Source organism: Anguilla anguilla, chromosome 11, assembly GCF_013347855.1.
Source record: "Anguilla anguilla isolate fAngAng1 chromosome 11, fAngAng1.pri, whole genome shotgun sequence".
Classification (NCBI taxonomy): Eukaryota; Metazoa; Chordata; class Actinopteri; order Anguilliformes; family Anguillidae; genus Anguilla; species Anguilla anguilla.
The window spans coordinates 20,982,427-21,008,729 of NC_049211.1; the positions used below are offsets into that span (position 1 = coordinate 20,982,427).

The 26,303-nt window shown below is 44.1% G+C and overlaps 1 protein-coding gene across 1 annotated transcript; it reads right to left on the reverse strand.

Moving 5' to 3' along the window:
- Positions 1 to 623: 623 nt before the first annotated feature.
- prpf6 (PRP6 pre-mRNA processing factor 6 homolog (S. cerevisiae)) lies at positions 624 to 23,483 on the reverse strand. The gene is made up of 21 exons (XM_035382935.1): positions 23,242 to 23,483; positions 22,907 to 23,069; positions 22,115 to 22,233; positions 21,951 to 22,029; positions 21,255 to 21,431; positions 20,664 to 20,819; positions 20,399 to 20,493; positions 18,611 to 18,767; positions 18,044 to 18,206; positions 13,669 to 13,787; positions 12,918 to 13,136; positions 8,212 to 8,334; positions 7,789 to 7,910; positions 7,073 to 7,211; positions 6,625 to 6,744; positions 4,742 to 4,918; positions 4,454 to 4,587; positions 4,159 to 4,250; positions 2,053 to 2,167; positions 1,841 to 1,967; positions 624 to 1,579 (listed from the first exon to the last, which is right to left on the reverse strand). The coding sequence occupies exons 1-21, from the start codon at positions 23,439 to 23,441 to the stop codon at positions 1,427 to 1,429; spliced, it is 2,949 nt and encodes a 982-aa protein (XP_035238826.1). The 5' UTR covers positions 23,442 to 23,483; the 3' UTR covers positions 624 to 1,426.
- Between the last annotated feature and the right edge of the window lie 2,820 nt (positions 23,484 to 26,303).

A 26,303-nucleotide genomic window follows, 5' to 3' on the forward strand; every position in this document is an offset into this window, starting at 1 on the left:
AGTATTGTCATGAGCAAACATGATGAATACAACCACTTTATAACAGCTGGAATGTGGTGAACTGCATCGAACAATGAGCATTGAGCATATCACGTCATAAGGAAACTGCTGATGCATTATGTAGCGCTTACAAAAGTAGTATTACAAGTACCCATTTCAAGTAAAGTATTACCAAGTTGCCTGAAGTAAACTACTGCCAATGCTGTTTATAAAAAGAAAGAAGGTTAGCCATGCACAGATGGCATAGACCACAATTCTGTAACAATAGTAAATACATCCATCCATCCATCCATCCATTATCTGTACCCGCTCACTTATCCTGGGCAGGGTCTGTAAACACCATATTATGTAATAACTCGACAAAATGTAAAAAATTTTCACTTCAGTATGTAATAACACCCGCATTTTGTAATAATCTGCCACGGGAGTTATGAAGTGAAAATGTATAACCTTCTGTCGAGCTATTGCATAATGCCGTGTTATTGCATAACGTGTTGTTACAGATCTTATTGCTTGACAGTGCTACCCACTGCACCACCGTGCTGCCACACATATTCATAAAACATTTAAATAAAAAAACAAAACTGCTTACAAAGGTAAGAATACTCATTACAGATCACAACCACAATGTGAAGCAGTCATTTATTCAAAAAAAGAAGAAAATATACTGGGGGAAGAGGAATTCAAGAGAGGGGTACATGAGTGGGATATTCCAAGCTGTATCACTGTCAGAAACCTGGTAACAAGCACAAAACTACCTTCAGACTTGATTTTAGTCATCTAGGTATTGACTAAAACAGAGGGCGGGGCATCTACAAGAGCCAACTATGTAAATCCAAGTAATAGCTTCCATCAATGCTTTCACTCATAGCAAATTAAAAATATCCATTAGCATCAAAAACAGAAATATTGGCTAAATTTTCTAGCTGGGAGAGTTCGTAGCTGCAGCAGCTTCGAAACAGTATTACAATGATGATAAAGCCAGTTAAGTAATATTCATGTAGATAAGCTATACCTGCATTCAAAAAAACATCTTCAGCATCCTAGTCATAAATATTATCAGACTGACAATCAATCCAAGATGGAGAACTTCATCACTCAATCCACTGTTTGCCCCCTACAATAAAATAACAACCACATCGTGCTTTCAGTGTCATCAATGCTAATGGATAAGCTGATGCAATTGGACACAGTACCCTTACAGAGGAATGCACTTTGCACTGAAATTTTTATATATACAAACAAAATGAAAACAAATTTTTATTTGTATTTTTATATCAGCCACTTATGATCCTTGGCCAGATGCATTTAACACGAGAGAAAAAGATAAACCACCTTGAAGAAAAACTGTAGGTTTAGCTCTGTTACAGGGATGTGTGCACTGTAATTAGAATGTGGAATTTGTGAAGGAGTTGTGCCGATTGGCTCAGAAGGTGTTCTTGATCTTAGCGGCGACCTGGACCAGGATCTCTCCAATCTTCTTCTGCCAGTTGAGGATGTGTTTAGACTCGGCGCACCACAGCTCTCCGTGGCGAGGCTCGGCGTTCTCACAGCGCTTCCGCACCTCCGCCTGCTGCTCCTGAGACAGGCATTAGAGCGTGAGGAGGGACGCTCGCCGCACACACAGCGGTAACGCGCGCACACACCCCACACACGTACACATGCCCAATTACAGGCACACATGCAGACACCTCACATGCATGCATGCATACATACACACCAACACACCCAACACATCCACACACACACACACACACACATTCTCGCACACAAGCACGCAGAACACCCTAAAGAAGTTCAGATATTTAAAGCCCCAACCGTGGTATAGCCTTGTCCTTACCTCTGTTCCATGTTGCAACTCAAACTTGTAGAAAAGAGCCCAGGCGTCTCCGAGATCAGGCTCGATTTTCACCGTCCGCAGGAACCACTCCCTGGCCTTGGTTATCTTGCGTTCGCTCCAGAACAACCTGTGCGAGAAGTGAGAACGGACACTTCAGAGGCTGCAGCTGACGTCTGGAGGCCGATGCAGAGAGCGGTCTGTGTGGGACTTACTTAGCTACTGCCAGCAGGACATGTGGGTCATGCTCGCACTTCTTCAGCGCGTCCACGCTCTTCGTCTTCCTCTGGGGTCTGGCCTCCAGGAACACAGCCTCTGCCCACAGAATGCCTGAGGGAGGAGAAGGGCTACAGTCACAGATATAGATACTGGGTAACAGGCAGCTCCTTGAGGTATGAAACAACTTTGCAAATCCTAAGAAATTCACATCAGAAAGCAACTATTTCATTTTAGATGCTTTTATCAGCTTCTAATTTTCACGGTCACTGAATAGTAACACAGCTAAATTAGAAATCCTTTGAAGTCCAGGGCTACAAAGCTGCAGATCACTTTCTAAATATCCAAAACATAGAAAACATTTAGCAAATCAGACCTTACGGAGTGTAAACATGTTTTTTTCTCTTCACTGTACAGTAAAGTTATCAATAAGGTAATTCTACCTAGTCTTCATGTCTGACGCAAAGCACCACAAAAAGGCATGCAAACAATGCTCATAAGGTCCAACAAACACTCTGCTAATGACTAATTACTGGGTATGGCAACAGCAACATACTTAGACTTTCAGTTTGCCTGTAAAATAAAGAGTGGAATTTCCACACAATAGTCCTGGAACCATTTCCACAGAAAAAGCATGAGGGTTTCTTGCAGTAATTTCCTCTGTGACTGCAACTGTTCAATGACTTCCCAACAGCAGACTCCACCTACCCAAGGCTGAGCGTGGCGCTAACCACAACAAAATATTCCCGTACCAATACCGCCATCGCTTGGAAAGAAAGTGGTGGTATTGCTTCAGAACTGGAATGTGCACAGTATTGTATTGGGCTGTTGTGCTTAGATATTCATTTAATACTTTTTAAATAATCGTCTGTGTAATTTATTGTTATTTAAGGGAAGGTAAATTATTGATGGAAATTTAAAGCTGTGAATTTCACTCATTTTTGGTCTTTGAAAAGAGGACTATGACACTGGTCTTTAATTAATTGTGATACTATACTATTATTTTTGTAACTGTATAATTCTGTAGGAATTATTAGCGTAATTATTATAATTTTTAACACTGTATGCCTTTCTATATTTAGTAGTATATAATAAAACAGGCTGCAACTCCAGACTAGAACAAGTGATAAATCACCAAACTATTGTAATTAAAAGCCATTTAAACAAAGTGCCTTCATAGAAACAGAGACTCTAATATAATAAGCCTATCTCTTTAAAGGGTGATGTCATGGAAATGGCAGGATATTACACAGTTCACCAATGGCACCCTGAGGACAGAGCTAGAGAGAGTCACCTTCATTCTGGTGTAATAATGCATTATTAGGTCTTGGCAGTGACTGGGAAACAAAAGCTCCTCCCGAGAATACCAACCACACACATTCCCTAACAGCTTCACACAACTTGGCTAACGCTCCTGTGATTATTTTAAAAAACTGCACTGCAATATTTGAATGCATCCAGTAAGATTAATTCCATCTCTGAGACATTTCTAATTCATATCCTTTGGCACAAGTAATCAATCTCTCTTACACACATACACACAGGAAATGGTCTAATGACACGCATCTCCTAAATCTCATTTAAAAGCAATATGCTCAAACATTTGAATCTTGCACTCCAATTACTCCATGAACTTCATCTATAGCTTTCAGATATGAAAGTTTTAGAGTCAAGAAAAAAGCAGACCTAGAAATAAAAAGCTTTAGTTCAACACAAGACCTCAGCTCTTGCCCTGTGCAACTTTCAAGCACCAGATTCCTGCAAAACTTAATTTCCTTTACAAATGCTTTTGCATTAGTCACAACTTGTATTAGTGAGGAAAGCAATCAACCATTATTGATATGTCCTCCTCTGATTTACTATGAGATACAGTAATCTACTTGTTCATTGCTCAGATACATCTAAGCTATTAGGTTTTGAATTCACACACAGGAAAATGGCAAATTGTAATGCATGAGCCCAGCTGAGAAATCCATGTGCATATGATATGTGTCATCAATTCCAGTTCCAGACATAGTTGTAATAAGAGAATAATGAGAAAAGCAATGTCAGGGGTGAAGCTGGAGAACAGAGGCAGGAAAGTTGGATGGAGTGAAAGTTCTTACCTGAGTTGGGACATTCCTGCAGTGCTTTGGCCATCAATGTGTTTGCGATGTTCTTCAGTCCAGCCCTGTACTCCAATCTTACAGACTCCAACCTAAATCAAGACACTGTGTCAGGTCTGAAGCCCGTGCATGTGTGTGGGTTATGAGCCTGTGATTTAGGTTTATTCCTCATATGTGCACCTGTGCATTTATTTGTGCCGTGTGTTTGCCGAGTGAGTGTGACTGTGACTGTGCTTGTCCATGAGCGTATCCATGTGAGCGTGTGCGTGCACGCGTCATGTCTGCCTGCTCTCACCACAACTCTGGGTTCTGGGGGTTTTTCAGACGCGATTTCTCCAGGATGGCTCGGGCGCGTGTCAGCTGACCAGCCTTCTCTTCCAGCTGAGACAGCAGTAACCACAGGGCGATGGAATGAGGGCACTTCTTCAGCTGCACAAGACAAAACAGGGAAAGGACTTAGACATCCAGCCCTGCTTTCAATTAATGACCTATCAAAGCAATCTCCCCATCCCTTCTCACTGAATGCCATTCAGTAGCAGCTGTTTAAGCTACTTGTTCCACAGCCTCTGGAATCGTGGCTCACCCCCTGGTTGTATGCTTCTCTGGCCTTGTCCATGGGCCCAGACTGCTCCTCGATTTGCCCTCTCATCATCCACAGCTTGGGGAAGTCCTCGTAGTGCTTCAGGGCCTCAGTGCACAGCTCCTGGGCTGCCTCGATGTTGCCTAGCACCCACTCCAGCTTTACCGACTTCATGAAGACCTGGGGCAAAGACACAGGTGCACAGAGTTAAAAGCATAGCCCCTGGAGATTACACTGCAGCGGACTGTGCAACAAAGCAGTGTCACAGGTCATTAGTATGACCTCTTCTTCTGTCTGCATATCCCCTTCCATCTCAATCAATGTACACCCATATCAAACCAATATCCATCTGACATACAATATTGCTTTGGAAGGTACGTCTGAAATGAATCCACATCTGAAAAGCTATGTTAACCTAGCAAGTCAGCTGCAATGGAAAAGTATTTTTGAAGACTTCTTCCAAGATAACAACAATTTTTTTTGCCATGAATTACATTTCATTGAGGTATTCTTGTTGTTAGCAACTGTTCATGTATAAATTAACTATTTTCTAAAATATAACTAGTTTGCTAACTATTTAGGAGATGTTCATCACTCAATTATAACTCTCTTTGAACTAATGTACATCAACAAATATTTCTTGGCTAGTGTATAAATAGCAACAATGTATAATCGAAACAATGAAATTCAAGTCCAGCAGCTCTGTCCATATGTAGCTTATTACACTGGAGCCTGAAAAATGAATTCCCACCTGCCCAACTGCCATCAGTCATCATAACCTCAATACTTACAAAAGACCAAGGAATGAGCTTGCCTGAAGCATGAACATAGAAGTACCCCATATTGTGAAAACGTGGAAGAGGGTAACAAATTTCACTGACAAATGAGTAATATTCAGTAGTTTCTCACCAGATATAACAAAATAATTGGCCAGGGATGTCTTGTTGAAGTGTACAATAAAATAAAATAATCGAAGACTATCATTCGACCTTCAGCGTAACAATAACATTTGGTGTCACAATTAGTGAATTCAGGTGGCACAGCCAACACCTTCAGGGCGTACAATCACTTGATACTTAAGAAGCTGCCCAGGCTTTTCCTTGAATGTGGAAGGTTCACAGGCCCGGGCTTGAGAGTTTAAAGCCGTCAAATTTGACGTGCTTTTAACTTACACAAACACAAGGCCGTGCTAAAGGAGACACGCACTCTGTCTATTCCAAACACAGCGTTTCACAGGCAAGAGATCTGCACCCTGGTTACACTCCACCGAAATGCGCTGTGGCACTCGCTTTCTCTCATCAATGTTACAGCTGCTACCGCAGTTGAAGACTCACGACTGGTCAGCTTCTGAGTATAAACTGTGAGTCTTTTTCCAGGATTAACGAGACTCTTAGAACTCCTCTTTCAGTGGTTACCCATTATCCTGCACATCTGTCCACACTGTAACACACCTTTTGAAACGATTCATATTAGCCAACCTTTAAATTCCAGAATATCACGTGTATTTGGAATTTGCTCAGTGCCAACCCACACTCACTGGGCGTCATTGCACATTTGGGCCAAAGCATTTGGAAATGTCCCCGAAGCTCGTAGGCTCCTTCCCACACTTACGCTGGGCAAATTTAAGATAAATGAGCTTGTAAGTGGTCGGGAAAATCTCCTCATTAATCTCCCAAAGACAAATAAGCACATCCAAGAGTCTTTTTTTACGTCTAGTGAGAGGGAAAGAAAATCTCAAGTGTTGTGGTCTGCGTGCTATCAGAGCTTGGAGGAAGAAAAAAAAAAACGGAAATTCCACTTTAACACACTGCCCTGCTCCCAGCCGGGCTCGCATTTCCCCCTCTGAGCTGTGACCTTTGCCCCCGCCTCCCCCCAGCAGTCCTCACCCTGGCGGTCGGCGCGCTGCTCCGGGCCTTGGCCAGCAGCCGACGGGCTCTCTCATACTCATTGTTCTCCGACTCCAGCTTCACAGCTGCAAGCCAGATCTCCTCACTGTTCGGGTTCGCCTGTGAGGAGAGAAAGGAAAGAGGAGAGGAGGGGGGAAAATAAGGACAGAAAGATGTACTACACAACCGCAACAGGCCACTGTTTCAGTAACACACGCAGGCACGCCTAATGGTTTCCTGTCTCCTGACAACGAGGCTTCAAAATCTCAGACTTGCAAGAACCTTGCTCTTTGGTTGCGCCACGAAGATCATGCAGGACTCTGGGGTGAAGAAGTACTTGTACAGTGTGCAAGTGTAAAGCATGCCTGTGGATGTGGAGGGAACCTCCAGTGGTCTGGGAGCAGACAGTGTGTGCCATTACAAGGTCTCCATGGCTGGGAGCGCTCACCTGAAAGGCCAGGGCGAGGATGCTCCTGGCTGCAGGCACGTCCTCAGCCAGCCACTTGGACTTTGCGCCCATCAGCCACAGGACCTCTGCTTTGGGACAGTGGGCTACTGCCCTCTGCAACAGGGCCTCCAATGACTCCCTGATACAGAGACAGAGAGAGAGAGAAGAAGGGAGAGCGAGAGAGAGGTAGGGCGTAGAGAAAGAGAGGTAGAGGGAGAGAGAGTGAGGGAGAGACAGAGAGAGAGAACGAGAGCGACCATGAGTGAAAATAAGGCAATAGAGAAAAGAATAGAGATGGGGAGATATCCAGCAGGCATTTACCACGAGATGGCAACAGTCAGCTTATTACCACTTAAAGCCCACATCACAGCAACCTGGGACAATACATCGCTGCAGTAGTTACACATTAGCACTCAACTCTGCACCGTTTTGACCATCATCTGCTGACTCAGTAATGATTTTTATATAAAGAGGTCTCCAGATAAGCACACAAGACACACTTATCAGCCACCAATGCAAGATCAGACCCGGTATACACTTCCAGTCATTCTGATGTACCGAGCTAAACCGCTAAATTAATCAATGTAGGAAGGGAACAAACAGATCAGTTCTACCAAAGAAATGCTGCTGGTGTTCACAGTGGAAAGTGAGCAGCGCGAGACTTTCTTAGCAACGAGGTCTCCAGTGAGGTTCACAAACTGGCCTGGTCTGCTCACCGGGTGCCGTGGTTCTTCTCAAAGTAGGCCGCCCTCAGCCAGACGCTCTTCTTGCTGGGGAAGACTTGCAGGGCATGGGCGTAGATGGCTCGGGCACACTCCAGAGCCCCATGGGAAACGCACTGAAGCAGATGAAAAAAGAGAGGTCACCCTCCAACAGTGCCACAACATTTTATAGGCTAAAACTGAAGAGCAAGTAGTCATCAGCTATTTGTTACTCTCCGGACTTGCAGTGGCTAAAACACTAAAACACTGATGTAACATTACAGAAATGATGTTTATGGTCAGCTGGTAATCCCCAGTACAACAGATAAATGTCAAAACTGCAAGGGACAGATGTATGTGTATATGTGTGTGTGTGTGTGTAACTGTATGTGTGTGTGTGTAAGGGTCATTAGTGTGAGGGAAGGGGGGGTTAAGTACACTCTCCGCATCCTCCATCCAGGTGTGCTTGCAGTCCTCCTCCTCGATCCCGATGCCAATGACCGCGCGGATCACTGCCTGGCAGGTGGCCACACTGCCGGCCTTGTCACACTCCTCTGCGTCCTGGTGAGGGGGGAGAATGAAGAAAAAGTTTTTTTAAAAAGGAAGGGCAGTAAGAGGAGAAACAAAAGGAGATAAACAGAGAGGTCAGAGTGCACAGCAGCTCTGGTGTGTCCAGGACTCATGGTTCTGCCAAATACTGCTCCAGAACAGCAGGCTTAAAACTACTGGCTTATTTGTGAGGAAACGTATGCCACCTCTGGATCGGAGGTAGAAAACGCATTAAAAACCCAACCTGAGAAGGAATTATTCATAAATTATTATCATTTTATCCCTCAGTAGAGATATGTAAGAAATCTGTCTCTGATGCCAATATGTCTGCTGGCCACACATTCCCTTGATCTTATCATTATCACAATACAGTTGGTACAATGGTAGAATAGCAACCGGGAGTGAGAGATTGGGAACCAGCCAAGTCAACAGACGTGCTAATTCAATCACAACAGGACGGCCAATACACTACGGCCTAATTGATAGGTGTTACAAAACTGACTACAACCTTCTTAGTATGTGTATTCAACACTCCTGATCAAAGCTTTGAAAACAAATAAGAAGCAGCCTCTGGAAAGGTTTGTGGTTCAGTCGAACTCCAAAGCTGAATCCAAAGTGTCATTCGTGCATTTTGTCACTGGCGGTATTGGAAATAAACATTGTACATTTTCATCACGTTCGAGAGACGTCCTTTTTTTCTTACAGATAACTACAGTGCAAACAGGTGGACAAGAACTTGCAAAAACTAAAATGGCTAAAATGGACATGCCACATCTTCGCACAATACAAATTCTGTGCAATTCACAGGGATTAAAACTGCTGTAATTTGCAGGTATTGATCCATAGCCATACGCAGGTAAATGCTTTCCAATAATGTAAGGACGGTAATGCTGTGTGTGATGGTGTGGAGCTAGTTTTTGTGCCGAGAACGATTTGAGCATAATGCAGTACATTACAGAAAATTGAAGCATTAGTATTTTCAGCAGAACTGATCTGACTGGTTAAAAGCACACACGTTAACACAGAATATTCATTGTATATCAGTTTCTGACATAATGGCGCATTAAGAGAGTAAACCACCCCTCATTAGCCATTAAAAGTCTTGCATTAAAAACCATTACCAGCTCTTTATACTTCAGGAATTGCAATGAAGTTTGGAATGAAAACCATCACATACAGCAGTTCTCCCAGGGGGAGGGCTGGGAACTCCTGATGTAACTGAACACAGTTGCTAAATCTTTGCAAAGACATTGTGAAAGACTCTATATATAGCTAGATACTTGCCTAGATATAAATTTCAATTTAAAATCAGTGACACAGCATTATCTTTTTACAGCAATAATAACATGGCCATGTCAGTGCTCTCATTTGTGACCCCAAAGACTCCAACACCCAGGGGGTAAAAGACAGTTAACATTCATGCACGCAGGCGGTCTAAATTCATGTTCAAACGTAGCTATACGCATAACCCCCCCTTTGTTTTAGTCTCATGCTAGAACTCTCCAGCATCATTATGGCTAACCTACAGAATTCAGTGGCTCCATCTTCAATTATACCATGTACACTAAAAGCAAGTTTGATGAATCAGTAAATATGGACGGACAGGTGCCACTTTGCCCTCAGAAGCTCTCTATATATGGCCCCAATTCTGAAATGTTTGCTTTTGTATCTAAAACTTGTTTGTGAAGCAGCAGACAGCCGTTAAAAAGCACACTTATGATGTACACATGCAAGTGATAACTTTTTCTCATGATTTTGTCGCACTTATCAAATGGTGTTTGCGAAGAAAGTAAAACAACTGAGTCAGTTCCAAAGTACAGACAGAACCGTGACCTAAAAATTAGTGAATGGAACAATGAATTATGAATTATGAATTACTGCACACACGCCTTGTGCAAAGCAGGTTCTACTGCTATTATACTTGAGTTTCGCAAGAGAAACTCCACTCATCTGCAGAAAAACAAACCAAAAACTGTCGTTGCAACAATAAATAATATTAGAGTTAGCAGTTCAGAACAATGTCAGCATGTCTTGTTCCTTGTTTCGTGTTCAAAAAAAAGATTAAATCAAGAGATAAGACATGCTGCCAAACTTCATTAGGAGTGTTCTGTTTCTAACCGATGGTTTAAGGAAAGGACAGACTGCCATCATGTATGACTGAAATCCTACAAGACTGTTCTCTCGCAAAAATAATTAATTTCAAAAAAGAAATAAAGCACTTATGCATATGAGATGTTATGTAAGATGTTATGTAAGGAAGAGAAAAGTCCTCTCAGAGTAAAATAGAAACTTTCCTCCCAAAATTATTTCATATCTTAATAAAACAATGTTTTTATTCTAAAGTGTTTTAGCCTTTCCAAGTTCAGATAATAACCCATAGACACATTTTTGAGTATAAGTAAGGCTTGGTGTGCACACTTCTAATTATATTTTAGGTGTGCAGATCTCTAGTACGATTCCATGTGCAATCACAGGTCCTACAGTATTCATTTACACTTGACACAGACAAAACCAAACACAGACAAGCCAAGGCATACCTTGGACCATTTCTCAAGTGACATATTTAGACACTTAAAGCCATGTGCCCAAATTCTGCATAAAGGAATAGTTTTGAGAATCTTTGGGAATTTGCCATAAAACTGAGAGGGAGCAATGAGATCTCGTCTGTTCACTAGCCACTGACTTTATATCAATAACAATCATAATCCTACACATGTCAAGACAAACTCAAAAACTGGTTCATGTGCTAAAAAGTTTATTATATTTTGTTCATAAAAGACTGGCATGCAGTAAAAATATTCTGTATAGTGACATTAATGCATACGAGTGGAAGTGCCCTACAGCACTGTGATTGACAGGAGTTTGGTACACTGATTGTAAAGGGGAAATAAATTTAGCTCTATCTTACACTCAGCGCAACACGACGGTAACCCTAACACAAGTGTCTTTGCCAGTTTCAGACCAACGCAGCTGTCATTTTACCATCCAGTACCCACGCCATTTAACAGTCATAAAAATAAGGTGTAGTAATGGTGATTGTTGACGTACTGCTATTTTGATGCAACTGAAAGCATTTGCGTTATGACCAACAAAAACCTGGTCATACCAAATGTCAGTTTCATTGTTATATTTTCAGGTGCAATATTAAGATAGAAATGTGCACCTACATAGGTGGGTGCACAACACGCATAATATCAAGATTACAATGTGAAAGATCACTATATCTTGTTCTATTATATCTTCTATTATTATATCTTACCTAAAGTCTGAAAATTATCAGCCTTCAAAGCAACATTTGACTAATTACTTGGCACTACATTTTCAAATAACATTAAAGGTATACCTCAAAGGCTGGAATTGGACCTAACCTTCCAATTCTGATCAAAATGGAACAAATCAGTTTGTGAGGAGTATGCTATGCAAATCAGCATATTTAGTAATGCTTCTTATCTTATCTACTACTACCAGCCTGATAGGACATTATAAAAATATTGGATCACTATAGACCACTAATCAGCCTGTAAGGAGGTTGTAACTTAAAGCATGAATGGCTAAACCATATCAGTTAGCCTCCAAGGCTGGCATTCCATCAATATATTGCCAGATCAGATTTGAGGCAGATCAGATTTGAACGGCCCCTTTATCCCTTTATCAAATTTGATATGTCAGGCTTTAATCATCACCTTACAAATATAATGCCAAGAAAAAATATGTACCCTCCCTTTATAATCTGTGTGCATTATACTGATTTGAATTAAACAAAGCTAATGCTGCTAGCTAGCCTGCCAGTGAACTAGCTAGCTTGTTTGGTGGCTTGGGTTGGTGCTTGGAATCAAAGCCAGATAGCCAAGAAATAATTGCTAACCAATAAATAACTGAGTAAGTAAGGTTCATGGACATGCAAAACAGATTTAAAAGCAAAATTGCCTTTGCAGTGGTGTTAGCATAAGCTAGCTGGGCAGTTAACCGAGGGGCTGGAATTTCCAAATTTGCAAGCAGAGGCCTGCAGCGTGTGACTGGCTGAAGTGCTGGGGGTGTGAAAATGCTCAGAATCCGCCAGCTGGATCCTGCCTGTCTGTTCCTGCCACTGCTGCTACCTTTGCCTCAGTGGACTGCTCGTGACTCGCTCAAAGCCCAATTTATACTTCTTTGCACAATGCTTTTGACAAGTGCCCACTGACAAAAAGAACCTTTTCAGATGAAAAAAAAGTGTCGTTCAGCACTTCTTCTCAATGTCGCATGCTTCTACTTTGTTATGTCAGAGGGAATGGCAAAGTTTGTTGTCATAGATATTCTGTATTTATTGACTGGTGTTGATAAACATGGAGAGTATAGAGGAAAACTATCAGCAAAAATGAAATGTCCTCATCTGTACGATGTCTTTGAAAGACTATAATCGCTTAAATGCTGCCTAACTCCGTCACTGGTACCCAGCACTTATTTGATTTGTTTATTGCAGAGATATCGTACCTCACCTAACATCTTGAGTTCAAACTGGCAGATAACCTTAGCCCAGGTGGCTCTAGCCTCAGAGTGGACAGCCCCTGCCTCACACGCCTGCGCGTGGTTTGGTAGCGTGTAGGCGGGAAACCCACCTGTATCCACTGCTCGCGGTTGATCTCCACGCCGTTGGCGCGCAGGGAGGTGATGGCTCTGTCGATGATCTTCTCCACCATCTGCGTGTTGCCGTTGGCCTCCTCCAGCTTGGCAGCTGTGATCCAGATGTGCCGGTCTGTAGGGATGTTCTCGCGGGCCTTGTTCAGTACCCGCCTGGCGTTCTCGTACGTCTCCAGACGGGCCAGGGCAAGCCACAGCTAATGGGAGAGACGAGCATAACAGTGTGAACCTTTCAGAATGCTGCACATTCTATACAGTACCTGTTATTTTGTTTTATGTGTCAGTTGCATACCATTGACACACATTTGTATTCTTTACTTCATGTCACAGCTCTACACAATGAAATTAATTTCCTACTTTAAAATTCAAGCACCTATCAAATAGTCTATCAAATAGGTCTAACTAGCTGGTGGGGAAAATCAGTGTACATTAAAAATATGTTGGTGAAAACAGGAAGCAGGATAGACTTGGCCTCATGTTCATTTTGTTACACTGTCCTCCAGGAGGCAGCCCCTGAAAGACAGGGAGGGAAACCCTGTGGGTCTGCATGCGTGTTCAGCTCATTCTGAGCCTGTGTGTTTGTGTGTGCATTGCGTCTGTGTGTATGGGTGTATAATTGAGTGTGTTTCTGTGTGCACGCGTACATGCATGCACATGTGTGTGCCTGTACATGTGTGTTTGCGCGAGTTTGTGCGTGTGCTGGGTTGTTAGACGGCGCGTGTTCCGTACCTCCACGCTAGTAGGGCAGCACTCCACAGCTCTGCTCAGCATGATCCTGGCATCCTCAGGCTCCTCCAGCTCCACAGCTGCCTTCCAAAGACGCACTGACTTGGACACATTCTCCAGAGCTGCGGGGAGTCATATGCACACGGTTAACATCAGTGAACGGTCCTCTACTCCCTCCACGCCAACAGGGTACTCCCCGCAATATGACCATGCTACCCTACACTGTATATAACCTGCTTTCAAAAATTTGGATGGACTGAGTTTTAAACAGAAATGGACTCCACAGAAATGTGCTTTAATTTAAGAACTTTGAAAGTAGAAAAGATGAGTCCAAAATATATCAGGGCTCAAACTTTTCACCATATTGCCCACATCAGTGAACTGATGCTGTATGTGCTGAACCAGATGCAGGGTACAGGCCTCTTTTCTACCTATTACCAGATGATCGGATTCCACTATTTTCTATATGGTAATTCTTTTAGGACAGAATTTAAACATCAGTCTGGTCAAAAATGGGAAGTTCCAGAAAATAATAAAACATGACATTTCCTGCTGCACTTTGCTAGTGTCATGAATGTGCAGAAGGGAGCTGTAATTTCAACACTCAGACCTCCCCCTTCAGTCAGCCCCAAGGGCGGGGAAAAGTCACCAAATGCTTATATAAGCATAGCCCAGGCGCCCGATAATGTAACATTAGCATAGCCAAGCTCCTACTGGTCAGTGCCTTTTTTGCCTTTGTTGTAAATGGTGAAATTCACAAACATGATATAGAAAAAAAAGTTAGGATTTCTTTCTTAAGAAGCACAGCCCTTTCATTACTGGTGTCACAAGCCAACAAGTTCAATGGACCACTTTCAGACACTTTAGTCTTTGCCACCACTCTAGCGGTATGGCTACGTTTCCGGGCGGCAGGATTACATAAGCACGGCCAAACTTAAATACACCTACATACATGCATGCAGATAATGTCTGTACGTGCACATACCTCCATATGACTAGGACTCGCCCATTTTCGGAGCATGCTCCTGATGTACATAGAGCAGTCTATTAATAGAAAATAACCAAAAGGCTGTATAATGAAGGTGGCATATATCTGATGTGGTTTGATGGCACGGAACACTTGCGAGAATAACCATGGTTGAGAATAACCATGTTTCACTCAATGTTATGTTCTGACCCTAGGTCTTTTTCCCTCCGAAGAAGGAGAGGCGGGGCTTCCCAGAGGCAGTTCCAGCCCTCTGCAGTGCTGCAGTTACTGTGATGGAGGGCAACCGCGGGGTAAAAGTGATTTGTCTGGCTGCTCGTGCTTACTCCGCCCACAGATTTCAGCAACACAGAAACTACCGGAAAGGGGAGGTCATTGTGTCACTTACATCATCTCTACCACGTATTCACGTCTTCATGAATTCATAAATCTTACTAATAAATTTCCACTGGCTATGCAGCAGCTGTAATGACGCCCAAACCCTTCTGGCTAAACTCAAATGGGGGTGCTGAAGAGATTCACTACTGAGGGCTTTTAAAGGGAGGAAGTGAGCCGTTCATCTGTGTCAGGGAGGATTGTTTTTTGAAAAGGGTGCAGATATCTGAGGTGGGCATGGGGTGCGGTCCCCAGAAGGAGAAGCGGATCTGCGCTCTGCGCGGCTCTGTCTAGGCTTCCTTTACGCTCGCTCGAGCGTCGCGCGCGTTTCTGCCTCATCCCCGCGTCCTCCAGCCGCCGCGCAGATCGCTTGCAGCTGTCGCGCCGAAACCCGATGCGCCGGCCTCGCCGGGCCGCCCGCTTTTCCCTCAGCGTGATACCGCACAAACTCTCACAGCACACACACACCTTACCGCACAAACTCTCACAGCACAGACACACCTTACCGCACAAACTCTCACAGCACACACACACCTTACCGCACAAACTCTCACAGCACACACACACCTTACCGCACAAACTCTCACAGCACACACACACCTTACCGCACAAACTCTCACAGCACACACACACCTTACCGCACAAACTCTCACAGCACACACACACCTTACCGCACAAACTCTCACAGCACACACACACCTTACCGCACAAACTCTCACAGCACAGACACACCTTACCGCACAAACTCTCACAGCACACACACACCTTACCGCACAAACTCTCACAGCACACACACACCTTACCGCACAAACTCTCACAGCACACACACACCTTACCGCACAAACTCTCACAGCACACACACACCTTACCGCACAAACTCTCACAGCACACACACACCTTACCGCACAAACTCTCACAGCACACACACACCTTACCGCACAAACTCTCACAGCACACACACACCTTACCGCACAAACTCTCACAGCACACACACACCTTACCGCACAAACTCTCACAGCACACACACACCTTACCGCACAAACTCTCACAGCACACACACACCTTACCGCACAAACTCTCACAGCACACACACACCTTACAGCACAAACTCTCACAGCACACACACACCTTACCGCACAAACTCTCACAGCACACACACACCTTACCGCACAAACTCTCACAGCACACACACACCTTACCGCACAAACTCTCACAGCACACACACACCTTACCGCACAAACTCTCACAGCACACACACACCTTACCGCACAAACTCTCACAGCACACACACACCTTACCGCACAAACTCTCACAGCACACACACACCTTACCGGACAAACTCTCACAGCACACACACACCTTACCGCACAAACTCTCACAGCACACACACACCTTACCGCACAAACTCTTACAGCACAGACACACCTTACCGCACAAACTCTTACAGCACACACACACCTTACCGCACAAACTCTCACAGCACACACACACCTTACCGCACAAACTCTCACAGCACACACACACCTTACCGCACAAACTCTCACAGCACACACACACCTTACCGCACAAACTCTCACAGCACACACACACCTTACCGCACAAACTCTCACAGCACACACACACCTTACCGCACAAACTCTTACAGCACAGACACACCTTACTGAGCAGACCCTTACAGCACAGACACACCTTACTGAGCAGACCCTTACAGCACAGACACACCTCACTGAGCAGACCCTTACAGCACACACACACCTCACTGAGCAGACCCTTACAGCACAGACACACCTTACTGAGCAGACCCTTACAGCACAGACACACCTTACTGAGCAGACCCTTACAGCACAGACACACCTTACTGAGCAGACCCTTACAGCACAGACACACCTTACTGAGCAGACCCTTACAGCACAGACACACCTTACTGAGCAGACCCTTACAGCACAGACACACCTTACTGAGCAGACCCTTACAGCACAGACACACCTTACTGAGCAGACCCTTACAGCACAGACACACTTTACTGAGCAGACCCTTACAGCACAGACACACCTTACTGAGCAGACCCTTACAGCACAGACACACCTTACTGAGCAGACCCTTACAGCACAGACACACCTTACTGAAGCTGCACAGACCCTTACAGTACAGACACACCTTACTGAAGCTGCACAGACCCTTACAGTACAGACACACCTTACTGAAGCTGCAGACCCTTACAGCACAGACACACCTTACTGAGCTGACCCTTACAGCACAGACACACCTTACTGAGCAGACCCTTACAGCACAGACACACCTTACTGAGCTGACCCTTACAGCACAGACACACCTTACTGAGCAGACCCTTACAGCACAGACACACCTTACTGAAGCTGCACAGACCCTTACAGTACAGACACACCTTACTGAAGCTGCAGACCCTTACAGTACAGACACACCTTCCTGAAGCTGCAGGCCCTTACAGTACAGACAGACTTTACAGAAGCTGCACAGGCACTTACAGTACAGACACACCTTCCTGAAGCAGCAGACTGTTACAGTACAGACACACCTTCCTGAAGCTGCAGATCCTTACAGTACAGACACACCTTACTGAAGCTGCAGACCCTTACAGCACAGACACACCTTCCTGAAGCTGCAGGCCCTTACAGTACAGACAGACTTTACAGAAGCTGCACAGGCACTTACAGTACAGACACACCTTCCTGAAGCAGCAGACTGTTACAGTACAGACACACCTTCCTGAAGCTGCAGATCCTTACAGTACAGACACACCTTACTGAAGCTGCAGACCCTTACAGCACAGACACACCTTCCTGAAGCTGCAGACTTTTACAGTAAACACACCTTCCTGAAGCTGCAGACCCTTACAGTACAGACATACCTTACTGAAGCTGCATACCCTTACAGCACAGACACACCTTCCTGAAGCTGCACAGACCCTTGCTCTACATGCACACCTTCCTGAAGCTGCAAACCTTTACTCTATAGACATACATTCCAGAAACTTCTCACCTTTCCTCAGCACGCGCTTCTTGGCTCGGACGTCGGTCTCCAGCTCAGCAGCGCGGATGTAGATGCGGACGGACTGAGGCAGGTGACGCACCGCCTGGGCAACCACTGCCTTGGCCGTGTCCCCCGGCTGCAGCCTGGCTGCCTCCAGCCAAACGTCCTCACTCTGCAGAACACACACTTCATTACCCACAGGCTTTACTTTAATTCATATTTCACATCAGAACTGATACAACTGAACTGATTGCAGTTCAGCTAGTAATGAATTTTAAAATTCAAAATTACTTTGATACATATTATAAAAGTGATAAAAAAATACTAAAAGTGTCACAGAATCAATGGTATTTTGTAAGGGTATACCAACTGTAAAATAGTTGCAATAACTTTAATCAGCTGAAACAGAACTTGGCAATATTATTTTTAGCTTCCTCCCAATAATCTAGAGTCTGAGTCTCTAGATTACTGGGAGGAATGTGGATTGTCTGGATCTGAGTAGTGGTACAGTCCCCTCTACTGCTGCTGCTGTTGGTGCTGTCGTTTGTGTGTGCATGCGTGCCTGTGACCGCTCACCTTGGGACACATCTCAGTGCCCTTCATGATCAGGTTCCTGGCCACCTGCAGTTTGCCTGTCACCTCCTCCAAACGGGCCGAGGCGATCCAGGCGGGGGGGTGGTGGGGGTTCGTTTCTCTCACAGACTTCAGCAGCAAACGTGCTTTCTTTATGTCGCTGTGAACACAAACCCACACACACAAATACACACACACAAACACACGCGCGCGCGCGCGCACACACACACAGACACACGCGCACGCAAACACACATTCACACACATGCACAAACACACACAGTCCAGAGATAAGGGACAACCTCTCTGCCAGTAGGGGACTTAATCCTCACAGAGTTTTACCTGACAGGAAGATGGCCTCTTTGAGCACACTACAGGGAGAGCCACATTCTCCACCTGGGAAATTTCAGCTCCCAGCAGCGCAGAGGGGATAGAGCCCCAACAGGCTTCAGTGAACATAATGCAGTTCCATACAGCATGCATACTCCAGGTCTTTACTTCTGCTCTCTAAGTGTTATTGCTTCTTTGCTCTCAATTTTGATTCCAGTCTTTCCCTCTGGTCCAGATGTCCAACTTTCCCCTGTCCTCTGATATTTTCTCAAATAAATAGTCTACATTCACCTCTTGCCTCAAACTCAGATTTTTATAACTTAAGCAGCAGTGCAGAGATCTGTGAGGATAAGTCCTAGAACTAGTTCCGTTTTGGTTGTTCATATTTATTTTTGGAATTTCAGTTCTCTCCAATTAAAACTTGGACAGACGCTGTTCTGGGCTTACAGACACTTTAGCAAAATGCCTTATCAGAGCCTTTCCACCATCTAGTGGTAACACAGAAGTACTGTTAATGTATTTTCCGTTTATGTACTGCTAATAAGAAAATGTAGTCTAACATTTATTCATTTATGGAAATGAAATGATTTCACATAGGTCAGAACACCTGAGTGTACACTGTTAATGGAATGTGCAATACAAACAGTAGGGACGCCAAAAAAGCCTTTTGAATACAGTTTCCTTGAAAATATAACAATTGAAAAATTCATTTGCATATAATTAAACGTCCAGGCCATCGGCCAGCAAGCGTAAGCTTTGTTTACCAGGACTGTTGTGCACGCTGGCCTCTTGGCGTTCAGTGAGTAACGCGCAGGTGGGTGAGGGGAGTAAAATGCGGCCATGCATGGCTGTTCAGGCGCAGGTGCCTCTGACGCGCTTATCTCTGCCAGCTCTGTGAGAGGCACACTATGCAGGTGGGCCCTCAGATCGCTAGCTGTTGTGTGATATCTAAGCTCTATCGAGCAGAATCTACAAACACCATCGCCTGCTGAATCCTCCCATGAGCTCTTCACACACTTTCCAAACATTGCCACTATGGTGTTCAAGGGGGATGCAGCCCCTCACTGACAGCTGGTTCAGAATTTTTAGCCATGGTGTTGTGGCTTTAGTGTTGGTTGGCCAAGGGCAAGGGACGTGTTCAGCAAATGAAAAGGTTTGATTTTAAAATGCTGCCTTCTTTTTACACTTTTCCATTTACATTAATTAATGTTTGAAATGTGAAATTCATTCTGACAGCTCTCTGAATACACAGTAAACTCTTCAGCGTCATTTGTATAGAAAACACAGCAGGTTCATGAAAACTTCCGCAGAAGTTAAAGTTGAATAATCATTAACAGTCCCATAGCAGGGACTATTAATTATGCAGTTCATCACCAATGTGAAATGCATCACTGAATTGTAACCAGGCGCTTTATCAAGCAATGCAAATGAAAATATCCAGCACATAAAAGTAGCCAGTTACCTGATATCCCCTCCGTGTGTGGGAATCATGGAGTTCAGATCTGTCAGATAGCCTTTAGGATCCACCACTGTCTGTCCACTGACAGAATCAGACACCTGGGCAAAAAAAGGTGTGGCAGACATGGAATCACTAAACTGACCTTACGTTTAATATGATTGAAAATGGCTCAATTTAATATGGCTCCTTGAATGCCCTCAGTCCCTGGACAAACACATAGGCACACACACGCATGCACACATACGTGCGTGCATACACACACACGTACCTGGCTGAGTCGCATGTCCATCAGTGTGTTTCTGGCCTGCCCGATCTTCCTCATGTCCAGTTCACCTGTTCCTGGCGTCATCAGTCCAGGGGTCATTCCACCTGGGTAGGGCGTGTTCAGTCCACCGGGGAAGGGAGTGTTGAGACCCCCGAATTGCTAAAAAAAAATGACCAACCTCTCATCACGTGTCATGTCAATCTGAGCAGTTTCTAGATTTCACTGGTAAGAGCTGATGTCCACCAGGCACGACGGACATTGCAACACACTCAATGCATTCCTTTTTTTTTATTTGCATGCAGAGCTTAGGAGAAAGAGCAGGCGGTTGGTACGTCATGAACGTTCACACACGGTATGAGCTATGATGCTGTAATCCTCATAACACCTCACTAGGCCCCTGAAAAATTGTTTTGCACATGGCAGCAGGAGGCAAAATTGCAGTGTACTCTGGACATAGGCAGTGTGACCCATAAACCTTCAGAGCATCCCCTCAGGGTCACTACTGAAGTGAAACCAGGTTACTTCTTAAAACTGGTTCCTTAAGAATAGCCTTGAGATTATTATTGTGAGAATGTTACTGGCACACATACTAACCCCCTGCAAAGGGTCCACTGTGGTGTGGTTTTCTCCTGACTGCAGGTGCTTGGAAAAGAAGCTGTCGGGAACAGGCGTCAGTTTCTCGTAGCGCGGGTTCCTCTGCCGCTTGTTCCTGGCGTCCCCCACTTCCGGGATGCTGAGCCACTCCTCTTCCGTGACCTCGGACAGTTTCCGCTGCATGGGTGGAGGAACAGAGACGGAACACCTGGGTGCGTTGCCATAGAGACGGGCACCAACTAGGCTCAGAGCAATCAGTCCAAATAAATTTTCCTTGACAGAGAATGTGGAATTAATAGACCTTCACGATAATAAGACACGCTGTCTAAACCACATATTCCCTCCATGCTGAGTGAAGTTAGGTTAAGTAATTAAAAAAAAGAATCCTTATGGGCATAACTTCTACTTTAAAAATAAAGAGAGCTGAAGAACACTTAGCTCTTGAGAACTATTTAGCACTGAAAAAAGCATACAAGACTTAAAGATTTGTGATGATGCAAGGATAGAATACTGGAAAGATAGAAGACTGTTGTTAAGAATTTACCTTTTAGTTCAACCACACTAAGTCCAAATAGCAGTGTAGTCCCACTCCATTTAACACCAAACAAACTAAACTTCCAAGTCCAAAAACTGTAACTGTAGTAAAAACAGACAAAGACTTTGGCTGCCTGCCACCGGCTTGAACGTTCCACGTACCTTGAGGTCGGAAAACTGTTGCTGAATCTTCGGCCGCTCCATACGATATTTCTCTATCTCCTCCTTCTCCCTCAGTTCCCTGATTTCAGACAAGAGGCCAGAATCAGCAAAGATGGAAACTACATCAGCTTTTTAGAATGAGGGAAGGGAGGAATGAATTTCACCTTCTCTCTTTCCGCCTCTCGTCCATTCGCTTGTCCAGAGCAGCGTAGATGGCGTCTGCCTCCTCATCGTCCTTCTCATACGGTCCGCTGGAGAAGAGGCTTCCTGCGTACCCGTTAAACTGAAAGTCACAAAAGAAAAGAACCAAGGACAGGGAGTGTGAATGGAAGATAAGACACTTCCTATAAATTCCCATGACTATAGAAATGATCAGGTGTAATAAGCCATTATACTACATCAGGGATTTTCAATGTTCCCAGGCTGTCTGCTGCTTTTTATATTTAGGCAATGGCAGTACCTGAATTCTAATTAGCTGTTAATTTTCAGAAGACTTGTTACATTTACATTTAAAACTTTTAAAAAACGTAATTTCCACTGATATTTTTTTAATATTGTACATTTGTTTCCTGATATTTCATTTAAAATTAACAAGGATCTGCAGGTCAATTTTGGATTATTTTTTTCAGCATCCAACTGAACAGCTGTCCCAAGTCTAATAACCCGTTCTTTTACTTTAAACCTTTATGTATGACAACACAACCAGAGCGAGCTGATTAATGTTTAGGTAGCATAACTTAGTTACAAATACTGGGCTGTATTTCCATTATAGCCCACATCTGGACGTGTTGTGTCTTTGTTTTTAAAGTGCGGAAATGTACAAGAGAAAAGAGGATGCTTAGGGATGCTAATATGGCGTAGGCATGTCCAACACTGAAACTGCAGCAAGCGTTCATTTATGGTGCTGTGAATTTATTTGAATAACGTCTGTAATTTCAGCAGGCATTCATCAGCACCTCATCATAGTTGGTGTCGTTGAGATCCTCGTCATCGTCATCCTGATTCTTCTTCATTTGGTCCCCTACGGTCCTCTTTCCTGGGGGGGCATGGCGGTCATCTACGGGGTCGTTTGCATCACGGGCCGGACCGATATCGGACCGGGTTGTGAAACCAGTCGCACTGGAGGAGGAAAACGATCAAATGACTGGATCACCTGAACACAATAACGGTCAACGAGTAGCATTTCCTCAAAATACACCATCAGCTAGTTAACTTATTCCGCCACAAGTTATTGCGAGCATGCAACACGGTTTCAAAGGGTAGTGAGTAGTTAACTTGCGGTAGTCCTTACCCTCTACCGAGACCAGGCACGTAGCCGAGAGGGGCAGGCATTCCCAAAAACGGTTTCTTTTTCTTGTTCAGACTCCCCATTAGGGAGGTCGTGGCTCCGGATCCCGGCATTGCCGGTTGGCTGCCTCCGCCACCGCCTGAACCTCCAGATGAGCCTTTAGAGGCATTTTTAGAGCTCTGCTTGCCCGACGCGCTTGCCATCGTTGTTTCGCCAAAGCAGAGTTCACTTCCGGTATCACAACCAACGAATTTCCTCACAGCGATGAATACATCCGCCAAAGAAATATCCGTAGAGTGCTTATTTCCGCAGCAGCGCCCCCACACCATGAGGCGGTAACTATTTTGTCTTTTTTTCCTTTCCGTTTTTTAAAAATGTATGAAGGGGTATATTTCCAAACCAACTGTCTTAGTAGGAATTGAAAACTACTTTAATAAAAGCATTTCTTCAAACATAGGTGGAAAATAAACGCCTGTTCAGATGCCTCACATAATAAGAACGCATGCATCACGTCTTTTTAATTCTTTTTTTAGATGGTTTGTTCCCTAGAAGCATAATTGAAACTCTTTATAAATTGTGATTTTACGTGATGAATGCCACGCCTTTGCAGCTTGGCCGAATGCCAGTAGCAAATTGTGCTAACAACAGGGGGCAGCAGAGTAACGTGTTTTTATGTTGCTATGTTGAATGGAAGTCTGGTGGAAGTGCATGGGGTTGGAAGACCAGCCGGTTCAGTGAAAATTGTGTGCAAGACCGGCAAAAGCGGACTTGACTGGGAGGAAGCGCCCCCTGTACATTAATTTGTTTGACCTGTATTTCCATATTAAATGGTGCCATGAGTGATCCTCTTTTCATGAGCAATTCATCAGCTTTCCTTCCCGGAGGCACGGAATCTGCGTTCATTTCCCAATGCGACACGTCGGGTGGATTTCTGTAGGTCTATTAACTTAATGATAATGGACATTTCTAAAACAATGCTTTTATGAGGATTTAATATAAAAGTTATCGGGATGTTCTGAATTAATCTAAATGGCAGCGCAGTTTTTAAATAAATATCCATAGATTTATAATATTTGTCAAATAAAAATGAGCTTTGGCTACATGGTTGCGCACACAATTGCATGACTTGCTGGATGCAATGTTAAGAGCTAGCTAGCTATTAGAGGAATAATGTAGGCTATAGATTATCTAGCCAATCTGTTTTTTTTTTTTTTTGTTGTTGTTGTTGTTTGTTAGTTTTTTGTTTTTTTGCGAGGCCAGTTCTTGTTATTTTTTGTAGTATTTTGAATTCTGATCCTTTTTTTACGTGAGAAATCCCACTTCTGTCGAAAGACTATAGAGAAGATCATGTCGGGGGCATTTCCTAACTCGTTACAGCGCATGGTTACCCCATTGCCAGACTCATTACACTTAAAAGCTGTATCCCTGCATGCCGTCCACGTCTATTACATTTCTAAAGTGGATTGCATGGCCTCTTACTGTGCACGAGGTTGTGGTTACGACAATGTGATTTCCCTAACAGGACCACAGGAAAAGTAAGTTGCATTTTTTCAGATGATGTCCCTATTACTGATTTTCAAGGGTTCTCTACACTTATCACAGCTGACATAGAGGTTGCCAATTTAAACTCCTGTAGTTGCAGCCACATAGGAGTACAACCCAAGTAACCACATCTGAATTACAGTAGTGGTGCTGTTATAGCCTACTCTTAAGTAAAGGACTTAACATTAAGTGCTCAAATACAGTCACAGTAATGTAGGCTATAGTTCAATGTAGGCTACTGCGTATGAAAAAGATGACAGATAAAGCTGTACTCAAATATATATCTGACAATCATGCGTTTACCCCCAAGGGTGGTTTCCACTGCTTTATTTAATTCTCAGGCTACTTTGTGACCTTGCAGTGAGGAGTCGAGTGCATCAATCAAACCAATCTGCCTTTACGTGAGAACCTTTCCAACTGCCACAATGTAGCAGTTCCAATTAACTCAGTAGTTCAATAAATCCAATATGATTGACCTGCTCTAAAGTTGGCTGCATTTGCAGGGACTTATACCCAGTTTGTATATCTGAGTATTAGATTCCGTGCAGAGACGTTCCATTGCATTACTGTCTTATCCAGAGTGATTTACAACAGTGGAGAACACCTGTTAGTCCCAGGAAGCACCTCAGAACTGTGGTGTGCACAGAGTGTGCAGAAGAGGTCTGGCTGGTGTGTAGCGTGCCATTCTGGAGAGGCTGTAGATCAGGCGAGCAGTGGTGTTCTGGATGAGCTGCAGAGGTTTGATGGCAAGGCAAGAGGACCAGCAAGGAGAGAGCTGCAGTACTCCAGACAGGAAATGCTCAGCCCCTGGACTAAGAGCTGTGTTGTGTTGGTGGTAACGAAGGGGCAGATTCTCTTGATGTTCTACAGGAAGAATGCACACCTAACATACCACCGTGTCATACACTGAAGATACAGACCTTTGGCCCTGTAAAATAGTGTTGTCTGACATTAACAGTCACATTTTCACACAAAGGAATTGCAGTACATCCTTAGAACAAAAAAATATATAGAGAGATAGATACATTTATTGGATTAAGGGAACCTAGTGCCATCTTCCAGGTAAATATTTATCTCATGCGGTGTGTGTTTACTTATGATAAATGGCTGTTTTAAAATCCCCATGTCCTGAGTGACTTATCCAGGTGAGGCACTTGTTCTTAATGGAGTAACACTGTAGAGAGACATGATTGCCCGTAGTGTGGCCCAGGGAGGGATAACTGTTCACAGGGTATTTTCCACCTCATTGCTCAATATCAATTCCTCTTGTCAATCAGGGAATCTGCTTGCACAAGCTGAGCAAATTGGCATGTTGTGCTCTCCTCTGGCATAGTAACGGCACAGACTAATGCTGGTTTGCAGAGGTAGAAGAGGTAGCTGCTGGCTGCACACATTTTGGAGGATATGTGTTCAGTAGTGTGTGCTCTGCTGAATTGACAGAGCATTGCTGCCAAACCTCGCAGTAGTTGGACGGGTCTACAATTGCGACCGGGCATTCTAAATTGGGGGCAAAAGGAACATGG